Genomic DNA, 21,440 nt, shown 5'->3' on the forward strand with positions numbered 1-21,440 from the left:
CGGGCAAAAGTTAGAGCCCAGGGATTTTATTTAGGATTTTACTTTCAGAAGAGCCATTAACAAGGACTTCCACTAGGGGGTGAACGAGGAAAGAGAGAGAAGAGGAACTGAGCTGGGTCAAGTCTTCCAGAAAAAGTTCAACAGCTCCGAAATAAGGTTTTATCTATGGTATGACCACGGCTTCCTACCCCACGGTCAGGTGTTTATAAAAACAAAATAAGAAACACAACGGGAAGCGGGAAGGGAAGGGAAGGGAAGGGAAGGGAAGGGAAGGGAAGGGAAGGGAAGGGAAGGGAAGGGAAGGGAAGGGAAGGGAAGGGAAAGCAGGGGAATGGAGGGGAGGGAGTGGAGGGGAAGAGAAGGAAGGGGAAAGAAGGGAAGGGAAAGGAGGGGAGGGGAGAGAAGGGAAGGGGAAGGTATGAAAAGAGAATGGAGAGGAAGAGAGGGAAGGGAGAGGAGCAGAAAAGAGAATGGAATAGAAGGGAGAGGAGAAGAGGGGAGGGAAAGAGAAGGGAGGGGAAGGGTAGGAAAGGGAAGGGAAGAAGGCATAGGTAACCAGAAATGACCGGGAGGATGTGGGGGAGAATCCAGCTGCCATTGCTTCTTTTTTTTTTCCCTATTTTTTTTTTTATTTTGGGGATTATATATAATTACAATATCTCTCCCATTCCTTTCCGCCCTCCAAACTGGGGATACCCTGGGCAGAGGCATAGCTTCTGGTTAGCTACTATGTTCTGCAGGCAAATGATTGAGACCAGTTTAGGAAAGGGGTGGGGGGAGAGAGAGACAATAAAGGGGAAGAAATGGGGGAGGAGGCTGTGAGGCTGGGTTGGAGAAATGAAAGAAAGCAAACCCTGCTGGTGACACTTGGCACATTCTTCCTGAGTGCAGCACGCCCTCCTTGTGCAAGAAAACAGAGCCCCGGGTGCAGGAGGCTGAGGCCTGCAGCGGGACTTGCAGAGAGACCCAGCAAGCCATGGTGAGCATCCCAGCCTATAAGAGATCTTTAGATACCTGAATTTTTCCTTGGGATTAAAGAGGCAGGTGACAAGGGGGCAAGAAGCTATCATTTCTGCTTTAAAGAAAAATAGAATCAAACAAACAACAACAACAAAACCTATGCATGTTGTCTCAAGAAAATGACTCTAGACTGTTTCTTGTAATTTTTTCCCTTGGTGTTTCCTTTGATGGAATGCTGGAAGGGGCACAGTTGAGATTAGACCTTTGCAGTGACACAAAGTGGATACATCCAAAACTACAGTTTTAAGATGTGCAGAAAACCTATGGCTTAGTTGTTTGAGTTATTTAAAATGTATTGCTTCTTACTTGGAAAAAAACCCAGTTCTTGTCTTTCTTGGCATCTGGCTATATGGTTTATTCATGTATTTGAGATATGGCTCCATAATGACCCAGTGTGAAATGTGAGTGTCACTGGTTCATTAGACCCCAAAAGCATTAAAACATGCAGCAAAATAAGTTCTGGTTTAATTTAAAGCTCACTTGAAAAGTAGGTACAAAGAATACCTACAATAATCAATAATGATCAGTAATGATCAACAACTTGGAGCTAAAACCTGGAAGGAAAATGAAATACAGCAGAGCACCAGTGTGTAATGGATTTGATGCCATTATTTCAGCCATGACCCCCAAAGAGTTTACCTGGGATAAGGTAGATAGTGGGCTGATGGGCTTCATCTGTGACTTGAAGAAACCGTAGGGCACTGCCTCATGGTGATATAAGTTTGTAGTTCAGAGTTTAAATCTTTTGCACTTCATTTACAGGTGTTTCCATGGAGATGTCAGAGTACTCAGTGGGGCTCATGGAGCATCCTCAAGCTGTGGGTCTGGATCCTGCTCTGTTGTGGTATGTCATTTGACTGTTGCTAAGCCTTTATAGCCAGTGATTGTTCTTCTCTTAAATATTCATTGAAGGTTACAGTTGCAGGAAACACAATTAGGCAGATGGCTATTAATTCTTTTAAGGACTCTCTATTTTCCTCTGACGCTCAGCACCTCTCTGGGTCCCCCTAATACCAGTTTAGTATTCCACATTCTCTAGTGATGTGCCCAAATCCTGATATCTGTACAACAGTCCTCCGTTAGGAAGGAGTACAGTCGATTGACAGACCTCTAATAAGGCACGTAATGCTTATTTTACATTTCACTTTCTATTAATAGTTTGCTGTGCCCAAAATGAACTCCCACAGTCCAGAGCATGGGCTGCCTGGGGGCTGGGTTTTGTTTTCATTTTAGGGGCTTTTGTGTCTTTCTTCTGGTGTTACATGTTTTATGTTTAAGCCTTAGAGACTCTTCATCAATAAATTTGAACATTTTAAACCATTGTCTGAGCTAACTTAAGTTTCCTTCTTCTCTCACCTGGATTTTCAAGCTCAGAACAAGTGAATAAGTCTTTGTGTTTTAAGTTTTTCTTCGCTTTTGAGAGTCTCATACATGTACAGTAAAATATGATCATAATTATATGTCATTTCCCTCCAACTACCCCATATCCCCCCAACACCCCTCCCAACTTCCTGTCTGTCTTTCTTTCTTCCTTTTGTTTTTGATAACCTAGTAAATCCAGTTAGCACTGCTCATATGTGCATGGGTGTGGACCATCCACTGGTGTATGGGAAACCTAGCTGTGGCCACACCTTCAAATAGAATGATTCTCCCTCCCCTAAAAACTACTGATAATAGCTCTTCAGTAAGGGGTGGGGCCTGGAGATCCTCTACCCCACCTACACTTGGTCTGTGTGTAGGTCTTCTGAAGCTGCTGTGAGTTCAGAACTGTGCTAGCCATGCCATGCCCAGAAGACAGAGTTCCACAGCACTCTTCCCCCTTCGTTGTGTCTTTCTGCAATGAGCCTTGGTGGTTGAGGGGTTAATATAAGTGTTCCATTTAGGACTGAGTCTGTGTTACTCTCAGCATTTAATGGCTGTGCATCTCTCCATTGAATGCTATGTACTTCAAAAAGCAATTTCTCTGAGCCAGGTTGAGAACAGCTCAGGACTATTGGTTTATGCATAAGTATTTAGAAGTTATTTTTTAAATGTCTTTATAGTACTCACCTTATAGTACTCAGTGAGCTGATGGCTATAAAATCTTTTATCTTATTGTAAAATGATAGATCACATAGATCATACCGTTCTGAGAATGCCCAGTGTCAATAAGGTCATTGTGTACAGTCATGTGTTTTATTTGGTTGCTTCAAACTTCTCATGCCTGAAGCCCCAGTTGTTTATTGGACACCATTACTTAAGTGTCTTTGTATGTAGAACATGATGAAATTAATTTTGTATCTTTTGCATCATCTTCATGTACGCTGTTCTGTCTGTACTATGACTTTAGATACACAACAATTGGTCTATGTATTGAGGCTTTCCCAGAGCAGCTTCTTCTACAATAAAATACGTTTTATGTTACAATAAAGTATTTACAATTATGCCAGTGTTCTTCCTGATCCTACTTTATTTTACCTAAATAAGAGATTTTATATGTGCACCATAACATATGATAACAGTAATAAATATTGGCCTTTAGGAAGTTATCCTAGGATTAAAAAGTATATGTGGATTTTAAAGCTGTATTAAATTATATTTTAACGAATTTTTAATGACACACATTTCTAACATATGTTAGACAAATTATACTTCAAAGAATTTTGAGGAAGTTTTTTCATTAAAACAAATCTACTAAGATATATTTATGTATAATAGTCCAGGAGTAAAAAATGATTCTATGTCTTTTAAGAGAGAGAGAGAGAGAGAGAGAGAGAGAGAGAGAGAGAGAGAGAGAGTGAGTGAGAGAGTGAGAGAGAGAATGAATCTAGATCCTGATCCAAGGTTGCTAACAGCTAATGCTGTGACCCTGAAATGCTTACCTGCTCTCCTGGGCTCTTGGTACCTCATCACTAAGTGATGGGCATCCTGCACCTGTGCCTCATAGACCTCTCTATGGGTCATCATATTTCTGGTCCTAGACCACTCTATGAGTCATAGAGTTTTTCTGTCACTGTTTTTCAGATTTCCTGACATACCATGGATCTCACTGTTGGACTTACCATTATTCTGAAAAATCCATGAACTGGGAAAATGCTAGAAGGTTCTGCAAGCAAAACTACACAGATTTAGTTGCCATACAAAACAAGAGAGAAATAGAGTATTTGGAAGAGACATTACCCAAAAACCCTACTTACTACTGGATAGGAATCAGGAAAATTGGAAAAATGTGGACATGGGTGGGAACTAACAAAACTCTCACTAAAGAAGCGGAGAACTGGGGGGCTGGGGAGCCCAACAACAAGAAGTCCAAGGAAGACTGCGTGGAGATCTATATCAAGAGGGAACGAGACTCTGGGAAATGGAATGATGACTCCTGCCACAAACGAAAGGCAGCTCTCTGCTACACAGGTAGGCAGTGTCTAGGGTCCTGCTTGATGCAGGACCACCAGAGTTAGAGTAATAAGACTCATTACCCAGAAACTGCTATTCATTCTAAAATGATCCTAACTAAGCCTTAAGGATAGCACCTCTGGGCAGTCAGTCTGTAATACACAACAACTAAACAAAGTTCTATCCAAGTTGTAAGTGAGCTATGTGCCTCAGTGACAGACAGACAGAGGATGTTGAGAGCTGGGTGGTTTTTTCAGGGCTTTTCTCTAACACCTCCTAATCATGTAGACAATTAGTGTGAGTTAATTCATTCTGAAAGTGCACAAATGTCTACAGCCAAATGGCTAGTATATCTTATAAATAAAAATGGTAGCATGTGTTGTGCAAAAATGTTATGAATATTTAAGCAAATCTTTCTTGTTCATTGTAACAGTGTCAAACAAAAGCTTTCTTTGTATGAAGAAGGGACTACGGATGCAATCACATTGAAATGTCTTTGTGTAATCTGTTTAAAGCCTCTTGCCAGCCAGAGTCTTGCAGTGGCCATGGAGAATGTGTGGAAACTATCAACAATCACACGTGCATCTGTGACGCAGGGTATTATGGGCCCCAGTGTCAATATGGTAAGCCTCATTTGTTTGTTTGCTTGTTTCTTCCTGTTGGTAGTCATTAGACCCATAATAGCTTAGCACAGCAGCTGGTTGGGATAAAATAATACCAGATGGGACGAATCAATATTAGCAATCCTAAGAAATGGGAAGTTCAGAACAGAAAGCTTTCACAATGATACCTTCCTGTAAAGATTTCCCAAGTCAGCTTGAAGTTTCAATTTACTTCACAAGTGGTTTGAAGTACCACAAGGAACAACAGCGTGTTGAGATTTGTCAAAGCTGAGCAGGTTACAGTAAGAAATCGGGTATTTTGGAACCTTACTGTCAAGGATGTCATAGTCTACTAAGCTTGCAGGATTAAGAACTATGAGGTCGGATAGAAACAATTCTATTTCTCACTAGGATAGTGAGGTATCTGGAAGGTACTTCTGCTCTTCTATAGACAGATGTGACAAGGAATAGAAAAGAAGAGCTCACACCTGATACACAGACTATGCCAGAGTTACTTAATAACGAATCCTATAGACTTATTTTGGTTGAATATTTCTGAAGAATACAGAAGCAAATCATTATAGATTATGTACTTGTGGAATATATATTAATAGAAATTATTTATGTTCAGGGATCAAGTTTGAAAGAAAATGACATGAACAGGAATAAGCTTGTGGCTAGATCCCCTAATAAAATACATGTCCTTTATTTGCAATGAGTGGCCACTCAGTATCTTACTGCCAGCACTGAGGGCAATTATCCTAGAAACAGCACAAAGGACCACTGCTAGGATAGCCAAGAATGAGAGGGTGGAGTCATCAGAGCCCTAAAAACTCACTCAGAGAGGCGGTGAGAGAATCAGAAATATGAGGGCACACATGTACAGAGAGAAAGGCTTGGACTCAGCCAACTGCTACGGAAAGACACATCAAGTCTTCAGATTGAGACTGGCTGAGTTTCAAAATGCATTTTGATGCGTCTGCTGTACACAATGGAAAATTATAAGAAGACAAGTAATGTCTTTAAAAAGTAAAGGACTGAAACTAAAATTAATTTTAGTATTAACCAACTGGACTAGATCTGACTAATTCACTTATCTCCGAAACTGAGACTCTTCCCCAGAACGTTACCTCAACCACATCGCTGATCTGCCTTTTAGTTTACTCCCCTTTAGACATTGTGTTTGCTCTCTTGATTTCCATCATATCCTTTTCTGACTGTCCTTTTTGTTTGTTTTGGTTTGGTTTTTTGGTCTTTTGTTTTTAAGACAGAGTTTATCTGTGTGGCCTTGGCTGTCCTAGAACTTCCTCTATAGGCCAGGCTGGCACCAAACTCAAAGATTGCCTGCCTCTGGGGTTGAAGGTGTACACCACCAGCAGCTGGCTTCTGATGGTCTTGTTGACTATAGTGGCTTCTCGTGGTTTTTTTTTTTTTTTATTTGTCCTTATTCAAGCCCATAAACTCTGCATCTGTCTCTTCTATTGTTCTGACTTGGTTTGTTTCTTTCTTCAATTTTTCTGAATTTTATGGATGTATATATGTATGTTAATCTTTGGATTAACAAATCTGTTTTTAGCCATGACCTTTGAATATACTAAGGACGTTAGTTGTCTTGGATGTCTACAACTCAAATGTCCCCAGCCAGCTTTTTTTTTTCTTTTTTTGTGGCTGTAACTACATTCCACAGAAATGACACACAAAAAGACTCTGGTGTGAAACTCTGTCACCTACTCCAACACTTGTGTAAGATAACACATCGCTAACTCAATTTTCAAATTTTTGTTTATTTTATGGGGCTGAAGAGATGGGTTGGTTAGCTTAAGAGCACCAGCTGCTCTTACAGCAGACCTAAGTAAGTTCCAGTCCAAGTAACCACATGGTGGCTCACAGACATCTATAACTCCACCCCAGGTGATACAATGCCATATTCTGTCCTCCTGGGGCTCCAGGCACATAAATAGTACATACATATACATGCAGGCAAAACACCCATACAATCCAATAAAATACTTTTTATTAATTAAAAAAATGTTGGCATTATCACACTTGTATACAATGCGTGGTGATTGTATTCACCCACTTTCCCCATTCCATATCTGCCAAGCCCCTTCTTCTTCCCAGCTAGTTCCCTTGTTAATTGCATTTTATAATGTGTTACTTCTCCAATTTCTCTTCTACTTGTCTCCTACCTTTGCCCTTACTGCCTTTCCCCTGTTACTACTGTTACTACTGTTACTACTGTTACTACTGTTACTACTGTAGTCCCAAGAGGAGCTCTCTACGTTTAAATTAGCTTTCTTCAAAGAAGCTATTTAATCAGAACACACCAGACACAGATGACCATTCACTCTTTAATTTGTTCCTACCATTTGTCTTGGTCAAATTTGAGCTCATTAAGTTCTAAAATGATGCTTGACACATAATAAATGGTCATAGATGGAATGAAAAGAATGAATATTTTTTCTTTGCTCCTCTCTTTCTAAGCACACCTCATATCCTGCCCTGACTATCTTTATAGCAATATCAACACTTTGGCTTTTTTTTTTTTTTTTTTTTTTTTTACTTTCCACACACAGTTTGTGTTCTGTTGGCTTTGCTTATGGCCTTTTAAACTCTGATTCTGCATGTGGACAACACACCTGATTATCTTCTAAGCATAGTTCAGAGATGAGATCATTTCTTTCCAGAATATTTCTTCGGACTCCCAATAGAGACAAACAATTATCAAGTAGCAGAAGCAAGGCTCAACTCCATCAGCTCCTCATAACTCTTCTCAACTCTGCTTCTCTCTCCATGAAAGTGGTCCAGTGTGAGCCTTTGAAGGCTCCTGAGCTGGGTACCATGGACTGCATTCACTCCTTGAAAAACTTCAGCTTCCAGACGCAGTGCTCTTTCAACTGTTCTGAGGGAGGAATACTACTTGGAATTGCAGAAACACAGTGTGAAGCATCTGGAAACTGGTCATCTCTAGAGCCCATCTGTCAAGGTGAGTGTCTTTAGAGTGAATCTTTGTTGTGGCGAGCTTGTGCTTATAGTGTGAGAAAACATAAGGGAGTCTTGTCTAGAAATCTGTTTCTTCTGTTGCTGTATAATTTAACCCAACTTGGGTTGTAGTTTGATGCTTTTCAGTTTTTTTTCCTCACTAAAATGAAATGCAAAACTCCAAACCAAACCAAACCAAAAGTCTTTTAAGCCATCTGGAATTTTATGATCTGATTTATAGCAACACATTGAAGTTATACTCTATATTTAATTTTTTTCTCATTGTCATCACATAAGCCTTGATGAACCCCAGCTGAACTGTAGTTCCTCTCCATCAATGACACCCATTTTATGTGGCACCTTACTTAGCACCAACAACCAGTTTTCCTTCAGGGGACTTACAGGTCTTTCTTGGTCTTTTCAGTTGGTAGGTTCTTAAAGTCATTTTTTTCTTTGTTTTTCTCCAGTGTGAACTGTCAGGAGAATAACAACTGCTGCAGAAAAACAAAGCCCTTCTCTTGATTGTTTTCATTTGAGACAGAGTAGGTTTTTATCCTTCCTTGAGATAGACAGGGTTTGCCACACATAGTTGAAGAGGAAAAAAAAAACTGGTGGGGTTCCTAATTATAAAGTTCTGGGTAGGCTTTTTACACTTATATTTCTAGTTCCCTGGTTTAATTCTCTAAAGAAAACCAAAATCCATTGTTGAAGCTATAGAACTGAATTGGTGTAACGGATGAATTGTATCAATGTTAAGCCTACTTCAGGAAGTGGGGGTGTCTGTCAAAACTGCTCAAGGAGACATCACAACATATGAGAAGGCTGAAATCTTTGTAATCTCCGAGAATGTGCCATGCCAGAATCTGCCTCTTGAGTCTAAGGCTGTATGGTATGCCATTTCCAGCAGTGTTGCATGTTACCATGCTGGGGCAGCCTCTTGGAACAGCTACCCTATGCCACCATGGGCTGTCAATGCTTTGTTGTTTCTATCTCTGACCAATTATTACTCCCAAGTCTAAAAGCATTGTCAAAAGTAATTCCTACAAGTTAGAGATTTCTAGATTTGTATGAATGGCTTTAATGATGAAGTTTGGAGGCTCTGGTCAAAAACATGTGGTTGGGGGCCGGAGAGAAGGCTCTGTGTTTAAGAGCACTTGTTCCTCTCAAGGTAGGGGTTGGTTCACATCACATGGCTCGTTACCATGTGCCATTCCCATTCCAGATAATCCTGTGCCACACACATGTATGTGCAGGTACTCACCCCCACAAGAGTTAAAACCACAATGAAACACTGGGAGGGAGACAGGAAAGGCTAAAGGGGGTGGTGCAAATATGACCAAAGTACAATACATATACCATCTCTGAAAATGCCATAATGGAATATATAATTATGTATGATTAATTGATGGTAATAAGAAGGTGAAAACTGCCTTTGGTCCTGACTGCTATTTTGTGTTTTGTCCTCACTGAAGTGACTCAGTGCACGCCTCTAGCAGCACCTGATCTGGGCACTATGGAATGCAGTCACCCCCTGGCCAACTTCAGTTTTACTTCTGCTTGTACCTTCACCTGCTCAGAAGAAACTGACTTAATTGGTGAGAGAAAAACTGTCTGCGAATCATCTGGCATCTGGTCTAGTCCTATTCCAGTATGTCAAAGTGAGTAATTTTACTTTGAAGGCTTAAAGGTGGAGCTGATGGACTAGCAGAAGGCAGGAAAGAGATAACAAACATTTAAATCCCATTTCCCTCAATACATGTGGCCTAAGAAAGGAATTTATATGCAGTTGTGTACTATAAAATCCTTAGCTATTCTTGGGTTGTCCATTCATGATAATTATTTTCTTTCTCAACTATCCTATTACTTTAAAGTTTAAATCCATTGCCTTATTTATGTATGGTCTATATCTTCTAATCTGCCACAAGTTTATTTCTCTGTTAGTCCTTTAAAAATGCTTTCTCTAAGCTTACCAGTGAGTACCTAACTCCCAACAAATGAACAGTTCTCTAGTATCCCAAGATGATGTCTCTCCAATCTGTCTGTGTATGAGAAGGACCATATCTTCTTCACCTTTGTGTATATACACTGTACCAGAGTACAGGAAAAAAAGTGCTAAAATAATTGTTTGTTAAGTTGGCGTATGAACTAGCAGTTACCAATATCTGCCCAATGCATGCCATCTACACAGAGTACAGAAGTGATAGACCCTGAAGAAGCTGTCAGAGAAGATCTCTGGGTGTTTGGAGTAGAGTGGGGGCAGGGAGCAGGAGGGTGGTAGAGGGGACATTTCAGAAAGGCTGTATGCCAGGCTCATCAAATACATTTCCTTTCCAACCGACTTCGTTTTCATTTCCTCATCTTTAGTAAACCAACAGTTACCAATATGTAAAAGTAGATTCCTTCACCTGGAGGTATCAGAAGATAGATTTTTTTTTCAAATTAGTATTTTTCAATAAAAGACTGTAAGACAAGCTGGTTTGTATTTCCAACGGGGTATATGGAAGTGTCCTTTTAATTGATTTGGATGGAAATGAAGGACAGTGGTCCAACTGCATTGCTTTAGATCATTGCAGACACTGGGCATAAAAACAAAATGATTTTTTGGGTATCTCCTTCAATGTAAGTAGTAGTAGCAGCTTCCTTTGAGCTACAAGTTACCCAGCTCAGATCTCTGACTCCATTTTCCTGGCCATTATATAGTAAGCTTTCTAGGTCTTCTCTGTTGCTCAGAAGTCAACCTTTAAACAAGACCAGGGACAAAACACCATGATGGCTACTTCTTGTTCAAGTTTTGAGACACATCCCCAGGAATTCCATCAGTCACAGATCTGAGAACTCTGATCCCATAGGCGGAAGGATAGCAGCCAGTCTAGTTGTATACATAACGTGGGCCTTCCCACACTACTCCCCTCATCTGTTGTATATGTTATTATTGGGGGATATCAGATACCAAAATACCAACTATCATGAGCTTGACTAAGAAAATAATGCTATAACTCATGTCATATGCCTTACTGATTTCTCTTTCAGAGACAAACAGAAGTTTCTCAGAGATCAAGAAAGGTGACTATAACCCCCTTTTCATTCCTGTAGCCGTCATGGTCACCGCATTCTCAGGGCTGGCATTTATCATTTGGCTGGCAAGGCGGTTAAAAAAAGGTAGGTGTACTCAATAACATCAAAGTAAAACAACTTTCAAGTGGAAAAAAAGAGAAAGAAAGAAACCCCACAGGAAATAAAGTGCAAAAGATTTAACTGAAACAGGTGCCAAGTGACTTTTGTGCTCTGTAGGCATAAGTCCCTAGAGAGATTGGGCCTTATATACACCTTCATTTAAAAGAGCCAGCCAATGTTTCACACCTTTTCATGACACCTTGTTATGAGGAACTTGGCTAGATGAGACACTGTAATGACTCTTTGGTCCTGTTTCTGTGTGAAGAAGTACACATTGCCATGGTTTTCCAGGAGCCTGAACAACTTTGATCTTAGCATTACAATAGCATTAGGAAGAGAATCTAAGATTGTCTAAGATTTTCAAACATCTGATCTCTTTAAGAGTCACATAACTATCTAAGTGTTGACATGTGGAAGTTGCATTGCCCTTGGGAGAAATCCTTGTAGATTCGCTCTGGAATCTATTCACTGAGGTCACCACTGTAATCTAATATATATATATATATATATATATATATATATATATATATGCGTGTGTGTAAACATATATATTTATACATATATGTGCTTATATGCATACATATATAGTGTACACAATATACATATATATTGTACTAGGTTACAGTGGAGGATATATACACATCCTAATGATATGTACACACACACACACACACACATATATATATATGGAGAGAGAAAGAGAGAGAGAGAGACATACACATACATATACACATATACATACATGTATCCAATAAGGCAGAAACTTGTAGAAAAAAGAGTGGGGAAGGAGAGCTTCCTCAAAACCTTATTTTCTATCATCCAGGAAGTTTATAAACACTGCATGAGAACAGAACATTCTTCTTTTTGCCCCTTCCTCCTTCTTGAATATGCCTTTGCCTTTGGGTGAGATCAATATATCAGCCACAGGACTACAGTCTGCTGTAGTTTTGGGGTATGCACTGTCACATTTGTCCACATTTATCTAGCAGATCTATTCAAAACTGTATTCATATACCCCAGCAGCTTTAAAGATTCCCTGTATTAAGGTCAGGTACTATGAATAACCTTTCTGACTCCTCTGTGCTACTTTCTGTGGTATAAGCTGATGGCCACTTAGATTTCCCTTCTATCAGATTCATTAGTCTGTGTTCTGTCACCCAGCTCACACACACACACTGGCAACTGAAAGAAAATCATCTATCAGTCTCTAATGATCTTCCACCATGATTTGATCTTCTCTCCCAAATTAAAAATAGGAACTTGTAGATTCACTTTTCACCAATCCATAAGACAGCAGAGGATGCACTACCTGTGTATGAGAACACCACTAACTATAACATGTCATTACTGAACAGTTCAAGCATCTCTTCTGTTGATAGAAATTCCATGGACCTTGGATACTGCCATCACACAGGACTATACTAAGTATTGCCAACAGCACCAGAACAAAACCAAGAGTGGCATTTTCCTTCACCATTGATTTGTTTTTTCATTGAGACTTCAAAACCTCACACCAGCCATCTTGCTGCCTTGAGTGGAGCAAGACAGTCATCACTCATGTTCCCTGAGTGAGGCGGCTACTAGCTCAGTAACTTCAAGCATTGTAAATCCTAGTAATGAGGACAACAATGATCCCCAAATTTCATCCCTTTCTTAGGTGGTTGTAGCCACAAGGGAATGTAATCAAAGTCACCCAAATTTGGTGGGTGCTAGCTGGCTAAGGCTATGTTATGAGCAGGCTGAGAAAAGCAGTAGGTTGTTTTTAAAGTCTTAACTTTGGGGTCAGTCATTTCTGTACATGATCTCAAACTGATAATGAGAAAACGGCATGCCCCTGCTGTGGGAATCAGAATAGGGCAACAGGAAACAGATAACGAGTACTTGGGCTAGTGACAGTTATGCCACCAAAGAGAGTGGCAGCTCCCAGAGATCACCTACTCTGGAGGGAAAACTTGGGGGTAACTATGCTGTGTTCAATAGTCTTCAACTGTGAAACACCTACCTACTGATCTCTCAAGCTTGCAAGCGAATGGCTTCATCCTCCAAACAGTTTAGTCATAAGCTGGCTCTTTACAACATGAATAATGTCCTTTTTTTCTATAGAGACACTGGTCTAGGTCCCCAAGATAAACCCCTAGATGTTAAATAGACACATGGATAAGAATCATAGTGAAAATAATAATTCTGTATCTATAAAGTATTACAAACATGTTATAGTTTCATTGGGTTCATCAAACTGGAAAGGGGACACATGACAACTCAGAGTATGAAGGCCAAAGGGGTGACGAAGCTTTCTTCTCTCAGATGAAGGCTATGACCTAGTGCAAGGGCTGCCTGTGTCCTAATGGTCTTGGCTTCTGCTTCTCTTTAACTAACTCTTCTCCTGGGTCCACAAACAAGGACCCTGGCCATGGGCTCAGGTAGCAACACTTGGCACTCATAGGTTTGCTCATTCTCTAAGGCATTTTACATTTTTAGGCCAAGCTCTAAAATCTCTCTTTAGCAGGAGCTCACGGCAGAAGTGGCTTTTCTGTCTGAAATAGCACCCCTAAAAACCACTTGCCTTCAAGTTATAAGGCTATGTTTTTCCACAGTTGGAAGAAACTTCTAACACACAGGGTTAGTTCAGTACATGAACCTGAATGCATTCTCTCTTAGTTCTCTTCTCTTCAAAAGGACAGTTCCTCAGTAGGACAAGAAACCCCCTCAGTAGGATCTGATTTTTATTTATCTATTGACGTTGCTTTCATTTTTTTCAAAAAGGAAATGTATGTGTGTGTGTGTGTTACGCAAGAAATCTCAGAAAATACACACACACACACACACACACACACACACACACACACACACATTTATTTGTGAAGTTGAACAAATGGACTCAGACTCGATTTTACCTGATCCATATATTTAGTCCATATCATCTACAAACTAAATTTTGAAAGAAAAGATTCAAAGGACTAACTTTTAGAACTTTAAAATAGCAAAAACACGATTGAATACTGTCTATTATATGCCAGGCATTAGCCTAAACATTTTAAATGCCTTTTCTTTAACCCAACAGTGAATTTAACATCTGTGTGGGACAATTTTAGAGTAGCAGCTTACAGCCACTGAAACACACCAAAGCCACCCGCTCTCAAAGGATTATCCTTTCTCAGAAAGCTTTCTTCCTGTTTCTTTTTCTTCTGTTTCCTACAGACCTCATTTCTTCACACCACTTATTAAGCTATATTTACATTCTTGTCTATTAAAAAAAGGATGTGATTTAGTTCACAAAATGTACTTTGTATCATCAACTAACATTACCTAAAGAGTAAGTTAGAGGAGAATCCCGACTGAGTAAGCACGACTAAGTTGGAGCCAAGGTTTATGTTAGGACACAGAAATGTGGGTTCCAGAGCCCTATGCATTTGATGAAGTGACTTTCACACCTAGTTCCATGCGGCCTGTCAAAAGAGGAAACAAGTATTTATGACATATGAAATATATATATAAAATTCCATACAATGGATGAAAATATGCTGCTCAACTTAGGTTGCATGTTTCCCACTGATTCCTACAATAAGTCCAAAATAAACTCTCAAGACTCATATAAGAGAAGATGAGAGACACTGAAGTCCTCTAGGGAGGGGCTGGTGAGTGGATGAGATGTGTCCGGGAGACTGGGATTCCAGTAGGGAATCCAGACAAAGCTCTGGTTTCATGAGCAGCACAGCAGGTAGAGTAGAGTCCCAAGAAGCAGCTGCATCATGTCTGTTATGTTACCGCTCTGAGTGTTTACTGATACCCCAGATCCACTTAGTCACAGATGAGTGCCCACTTATCAAATGCATAATGTACTTCAAAGACAGTTATGGAGGTAGGCATATCCTTTACTTAAAAAAATTGAAATTGTTTACTTTTTGATGATACATTTTTTTTAATTCTCTTTTCTATGTTTAGGCAAGAAATCTCAGGAAAGGTAAGTTTTTCCATATGAAGAATTTCCATATCTGTTTGTCTTGTCTCTATTTTCCTTAGGGTGCTTTCTGTTATAGATAGAACACCAACTCTGTAGTAGTTATTTATCTAGGGGTTTATTTCCTAGACAAATGGCATTTCCAGATAAGGCAGTTGAGTGCTGGCCTCCATTAAAATCTTTGTGATTTGATGCTAGTGGACTAAAAGAGATGGATGTGCAAATATGCCTATTAAGAAAGGAGATTTTATATGATGGAAATGTTTCCTGGTAGTCTCTGAATGTTCCTTGAGGGTTAGAAGCATACTGTTATGTTTTGTCTTGTCTTAGCTTACAGGATCAACATCTAACAATTGAGAAATATTCAATTCAGCAAGCGTTTCCAACAACTAACATATTGTGAAAAGAAACTGTCCAGGTACAGGCCATGAGTCTTAACACAGAAGGGCGAATGACTTCTACTCTAATAAATGCTAGCCTTCAAAAATGAGAAAGGGCAGTGGAGCATGGAACCTACCCACCACTTCCCTAAAGAAGTATTTGCCCTAGTTGGTTCTCAACACTGTAATTCTTCCAATAGAGTAATAATGTAGATTGTTGAGATAAGACGCAGACACATGGAAGTGCCTGGACTATCTGCACTTTTATGAATGAAGAAAGGGAGGATGAAAAGAGGTGGCCCGAGAGACAGATGGAGGAGGATGAAGAAGAGCTGGGGGCGACAAGAGTACAAATCGTCTCAAATGCAGTCAGAGCAACCATCAGATATCCACAGGGCACATTAAGGACATCAGTGGGATGGGAAGGCTATTTAGATAGAGGTCAGCTGGGGTCAGGATGAGGAATCATTTAGGACAATCAGCTGGAGGCAGAACACGTTCTGTTCTCTTGAGAATTTGCCAGGAAGAGAGGGAGACTGGTGGGGTTGGGAACACGGGGTCAGTAAAGCCTATTTTCTCTGTTTTTTTGTTTTGTTTTGTTTTGTTTTGTTTTGTTTTGTTTTTTTACTGTAATTGGAGACCGAGTAAGAAAAGGGTCTCTTTGGAGGCTGGCCTCCCTATCTCTGTAGCAGGAAACCCACAGGATGTAAAGATTTTTTTTTTTGTGCTCCCTCCCTCTGAGTGAAAGTTCTTTTGGCATATTCTACCCAGAGCAGTGTTCTGGCTGCAGAAACACCTGCTCTGATTGCTATTGCACGGAAGCAGTTCATTTCAATTTAAGGACTGGGTGGTCAGCCAGAGATGCTAGTCAAAAATAATTAGCATAAAATTGCCTATTAAATTTATTATGGCAATTTATTAAATTGCCAATTTGTTGACCTTTTTTGAGTAATTGACAATTACACAGCCATTTATTGAACATTTTTGTATGAGAGCAATGCTAAGTTTAACAGAACAATGAGTCCTTGACTCTAACCTCAGGGAAATTCTTATCTAATTGTGAAATTAAGACAGAAATATTTAGAAGTGCAGAGCAATAAAAAGCAGAAATGGTAGTAGCTGATGAATTTTTGTACTCATGAAAATAAAAATCATTGCAAGAAAGGCAGAATCTGGGAGAGAAACATCAAAAAGTTCAGAATAGGAAAATAACTCAAACAATGGCAAGAGAATATATATCTAAAAGCAAATTCAGGGCCAGGAGTAGACATTCCTAGAGCCCCTGGTTTACTGAGGATCTGGGCAATAGAAGCTGAAAGGAAGGAGGTTGTCCTCAAACCATCATGTGTCTTGAGTGCTTGGCCACCTAAGTTCTAGATCTTAGAAGCTGATTGGCTACCTGGAGACATCTCTCACTGATTAACTAAGGTAATCCTAATCCATAAAATTGTAAGCTTGAAAGATGGAGGACATCACGTTAAAACTGTCTTTGTAGTCAGGTAAACAATTTTCCTACAGGCCTTGTGACAGTTACAGAAATAAATAATAGATAGAAGCAAACCTTTATCAAATACACAGTCCATGTTGCATACTGTCCTTTTTGAGTCTTAAATGGTTAAATGCTGTCTACAAGCTTGGATAGACAGGGAGCATTGCTATTCCTAATAACAGTAAAGGAACAGAAGGGGAAATGACAATGGCTTAAGGGAAGTCACTGGATAAAGGGGAAAAGCTGAGATTTGTAGCACCAGTGTCCAGAGACAATATCCCTGTAACTCTTATGCTTATTGACCTCAGGCTTCTTGATTTACTTCCATGTTAGGGGGTTGACTACCAGAGCCCCTCCTCTACCAGTAAAATGATTTATTTTCACACTAACCCATGGTGTGATGGCACTGAGGAAGGGTGTGGTAGAAAAGATAGGGTGTGTCTCTAGAACAAGCCAAGGGAGGGGGGACAAACACTGTCTCACTAAATTCTGTATGACTTTTTTTTTTCTAACTCAAGTTGATTCTCACAAGTCTTTGTTCTTGTTCCCATTAGTTTTTGGCTGATGAATGAATGACTCCTTGGGCATTTGTGGTTTTGATTCTTGCTGGTTATTTTGACTCTTCTGCAAACTGGTTCTGTTTATCACCTCATTTGGTTTCTGGTTTCTAAATTCTACCTGGGTAAAAGCTACACCCATCAGACACAGGATACGATGCCAACCTCAGAGGAGGGGGTATGTGCAAGATTCTGCTTTCAGAAACATTTTTATTTCTACACTGGCAAGCAAGTTTGCAGCTGCCACGGTGGTTTACCCTGACAGTTCAGAAGGAGACCAGAGCCTCGGAATCAGCTTCTTCTTTTGAAGGTGTAAAGGCACAGAAATATGGTTCTCCTCCACCCTTTCCAGGAGTGGCACAGCTGTAACATAGAACACAGCGGCACCTATTTCATGAATCTAAATTTGTCTCCATCTCTCTAAATCATATTCCACCAGAATCTGGCATCTAGAACTAATACCACTCTTTTTCTGAGGTTTTATTTTCTCTGATCTCACATTTTATCTCCCACTTCCCCTCCTCTCCACTGTAAAATCAGCATGCAGGAACCTCTAAACGTTCAACATGGAAATTAGCAGTATTGCAGAACTATGACCAGATGTGATCCATGGACCAGCAGTATGAGCATCATTCCTCTTAAAGAATCAGGACTTCAGGCTGAATCAGCATTTACATTTAAAATATTTATTTGGGGAGAGGGGCTGGAGAGCTGACTCCGCAGCTGAGGGTGTCACTGCTCTTACTGAGAACTCAAGCTCAGTTCCCAGCATCTGCACTGAGTGGCTCACAACTGCCTGTAACTCTGGCTCCGGGAAATTTGATGCCCTCTTGGAGCCAGCCTACTAGGGCAACTTCAGTCATGTTCATGTGTGCATACACACACAGACACACACACACACACACACACACACACACACACACACACACACACACAAATCAAAATAAATCTTTAAAAGGTTAACTTGGGGGTGGTAGTATATGACTGTGTAATACGTTGCTGTAGCATCGCTCCCACATTTCTTTTTAAATGCTACACATCTTGCTATGATTTCCAACTGGAAGCGTTTCCATTCTCTCTTCTTCACGTTAGTGGCTCTTTACCTCTGTTGCTAGCACTTAGTGTTTGTGATTTCCTTGCCTCTGTCACCTAGAGAATTACTAATAATTTCATTTTTGCCACTTTAAAAAGCTCCTTGGTTTAATTTTATCATCTGTTGCTTCTCTTTCAGGATGGATGATCCATACTGATTCATCCTTTGTGAAAGGAAAGTCATGAGGTACTAAAAAAAAAAAAATTGGAAGATAACTTCAACTCCTCCCGTGAAGATTTTGCACACAGGCATCTCCCGCCTTAGAGATGCAGGGTTTGCTCAATGTACCGGAAGGATTTCTACATGACCAACAGCTCCTCCTAACTTCTTCTTGCTCGCTCATCCCATTAACCCTATCCCATAATTTGTGTCTCTATAGATCAGCATTGTATCATCTTTTCTGTGGAGGAGCAAATAAGACTATTGAGCAAAAGAATTTCTGTAGAATATAAAGACATCTGCTTTCACTCTTCCTAACTCTTGTTTCCTATTTCAATCCAATACCAAAGCTAATGCTAGACACAGCGGAAGACGTGATCCATGTGTAACTGAAAACTCGGATTCCTTACACATAGCATGTATCCTACAACAACGTTGACAAAAATCTTTGTTTTCCACCTCCAAAGAACAGTGCTCTCCTCAAGTTGGAAACAGCCTACTTTGTCTTGTTGGCCCACTATCCATGAGTGGCAGCCACTGTAGCTGTTCACATAAACCCTCCCCGTCTCCTTTCCTTAGGTGGCTAAATTCCACATACTGCACCCGATGATAGCCACCAAACATCAAAGAAGAGAAAAATCTCCTACATTGAGTTTTAGTTTTGAGTTTTCTCTTTTCTTTATTAGATCTCTCTAGGTTCCTTAAAGTCAGTGTTTTGATGATTATTAATAGTTAGTGGTAACACAACCCACTGCCTTGGAGCTGATGTTATGAAGACAACTTAAAACAAGCAGAAAGAGTCCTGGGCTCATGCTGGAATGACACCCTTCCCTTTCCCTTACATCTCCTACTCAGATACCTAAATTCTATTCCTTAAGAGGACAGCTGTCCACAACCCTTGCCACTTCTTTTATAACTAGCTCCACAACTCACCCAAGCCATAGGCTATCTCATTTTCTGGCTTCACTCTGCAAGATCTTTAACATGATGCATTTAAATACAGCCCGACTTTTTAAAATGTTACTTAGTCTGTTTGTATACCAGAATATGGCATTGTACCCTTCTTGAGGGGAGAGACTGTGCCAGGTCTCGAGTTCCTAGTTTGTTAACTGACGCTTGATAAATTGTCTGGCCACAGTCAGTGAATGAAGCTGTGTGAGATTTCTGGGAGCTTGTGAGAAAACACCAAGCAAACTAGACAAGAGTCTTCTAACCTCTCTTCCTCCATAACAGGGATTTGTTCTTGAAATGGGCTTTTGTGTCCATCCCTGGTGTAGATAGAATGGGTTACTTCAGATTACCCATCAGTTACCAACAGTATTTAGATGATGCTTCCAAGCACAGGTTATCCTCCTGACTGTCTATGGCTTGAACTAATGTGACCTTGCTCTCAGCACTGTACAAGCTGAAACCCATGTGACTTGGCCTAAACTTATGTGACCTTGCCCTCAAGACTGTATACAGCTGGAACTCATGAACTTTGCTGATACAAGTTTGCCTAACCCTCAGAATACCCTCAGAATATGAAATTTCTGGTGCCCTGAATAAAGATGGTTGTTGCATGAGACTTTAGTCTGTCTCACTTTTAGGCTCCACTCTACCCTTTAGGTTCACACTACCATCAAGAACGGTGACAATAAATGATTAAAATACATCCAAATAAATTAGAAAAAAGAGTATACAGCACAATGATAAATATTCAGTTAAGTTCAGTGCCTGAATTCCTGTGGGAAGACAGGGCATAGTCAGATGTGGTGGCACAAGTCTTTAATCCTTGCACTTGGGAGGCAAAGACTGAGGCAAGCAGAGTTCTGTGAGTTCAAGGCCAACCTGGTCTACATAGTGAGTTCCAGGACAGCCAGGGCTACATAGTGAGACCAAAACAAACAATCAGAGACAGAGACAGAGACAGAGACAGAGACAGAAACAGAGAGAGATTAGTTGGAAATATTTTTCCATTTCATAACCGATGCTGCTTTTACACACATTTTACTTCTTATTAGAGTATATTTTTTATGAGGATTATGTTTCTCTTTCTTAAAGTCACTTCAGATTTTATTGCAATTGCAAAAGCTCCTTAAGACAAAGAGATTATTTCTTGAAGGGTATGATGTATACAGATTTCAAAATACAGTCTTATATTTGTAACATAATGTTAACATGTAATTTTAAGAATTGTATTATACTGATGAGTTAAATCTCCCCCCCCCAAAGACTGTAGAATTTATTACTATGAGATTTAGTTCATTTGCCTGTAAACTAAGGACATCTACCTGTTCACCTCATAGGGTTATTGGGATGTTGTATGATTGCTTGTGAACTGAAACTTAAAAATTTATTACTGAAAAAAAGTTACTGATAAATTATTTCTCTGCCAGTGAAATGAGCCAGTTCAAGTCAGAATAGATTATAATAAATACAGGTTTATTGAGCAGCTGCTCTTGGGCGAGTTCACTGACCCCAATGTTGGCCCAGTCCTACTGCTAGGAACCTTGCCTGGTTATAGAAGATAGCCAGTTTGTGCTCTGTCTCCCCTGTTGCTAGGGGACTTCACTAGGGTCACTCTAATAGGTTCCAGGGAGCTTCTACTGCACTAGAATTTTATATTGCCTCCCAAGGTCCCCAATTCCAATCATCTCTTCCAGTACTCTCTT

The 21,440-nt window shown here is 40.1% G+C and overlaps 1 protein-coding gene across 1 annotated transcript; it reads left to right on the plus strand.

Annotated features, from left to right (window-relative positions):
* Positions 1–824: 824 nt before the first annotated feature.
* Sell (selectin L) lies at positions 825–20,353 on the plus strand. The gene is made up of 9 exons (XM_034513531.2): positions 825–979; positions 1,783–1,864; positions 4,024–4,410; positions 4,908–5,015; positions 7,795–7,980; positions 9,449–9,634; positions 11,007–11,135; positions 15,093–15,111; positions 18,766–20,353. Exons 1-9 carry the CDS (start codon positions 977–979, stop codon positions 18,782–18,784), a joined length of 1,119 nt encoding a protein of 372 aa, XP_034369422.1. The 5' UTR covers positions 825–976; the 3' UTR covers positions 18,785–20,353.
* Positions 20,354–21,440: the final 1,087 nt, after the last annotated feature.

Source organism: Arvicanthis niloticus, chromosome 10 (assembly GCF_011762505.2).
Source record: "Arvicanthis niloticus isolate mArvNil1 chromosome 10, mArvNil1.pat.X, whole genome shotgun sequence".
NCBI classification, from domain to species: domain Eukaryota; kingdom Metazoa; phylum Chordata; class Mammalia; order Rodentia; family Muridae; genus Arvicanthis; species Arvicanthis niloticus.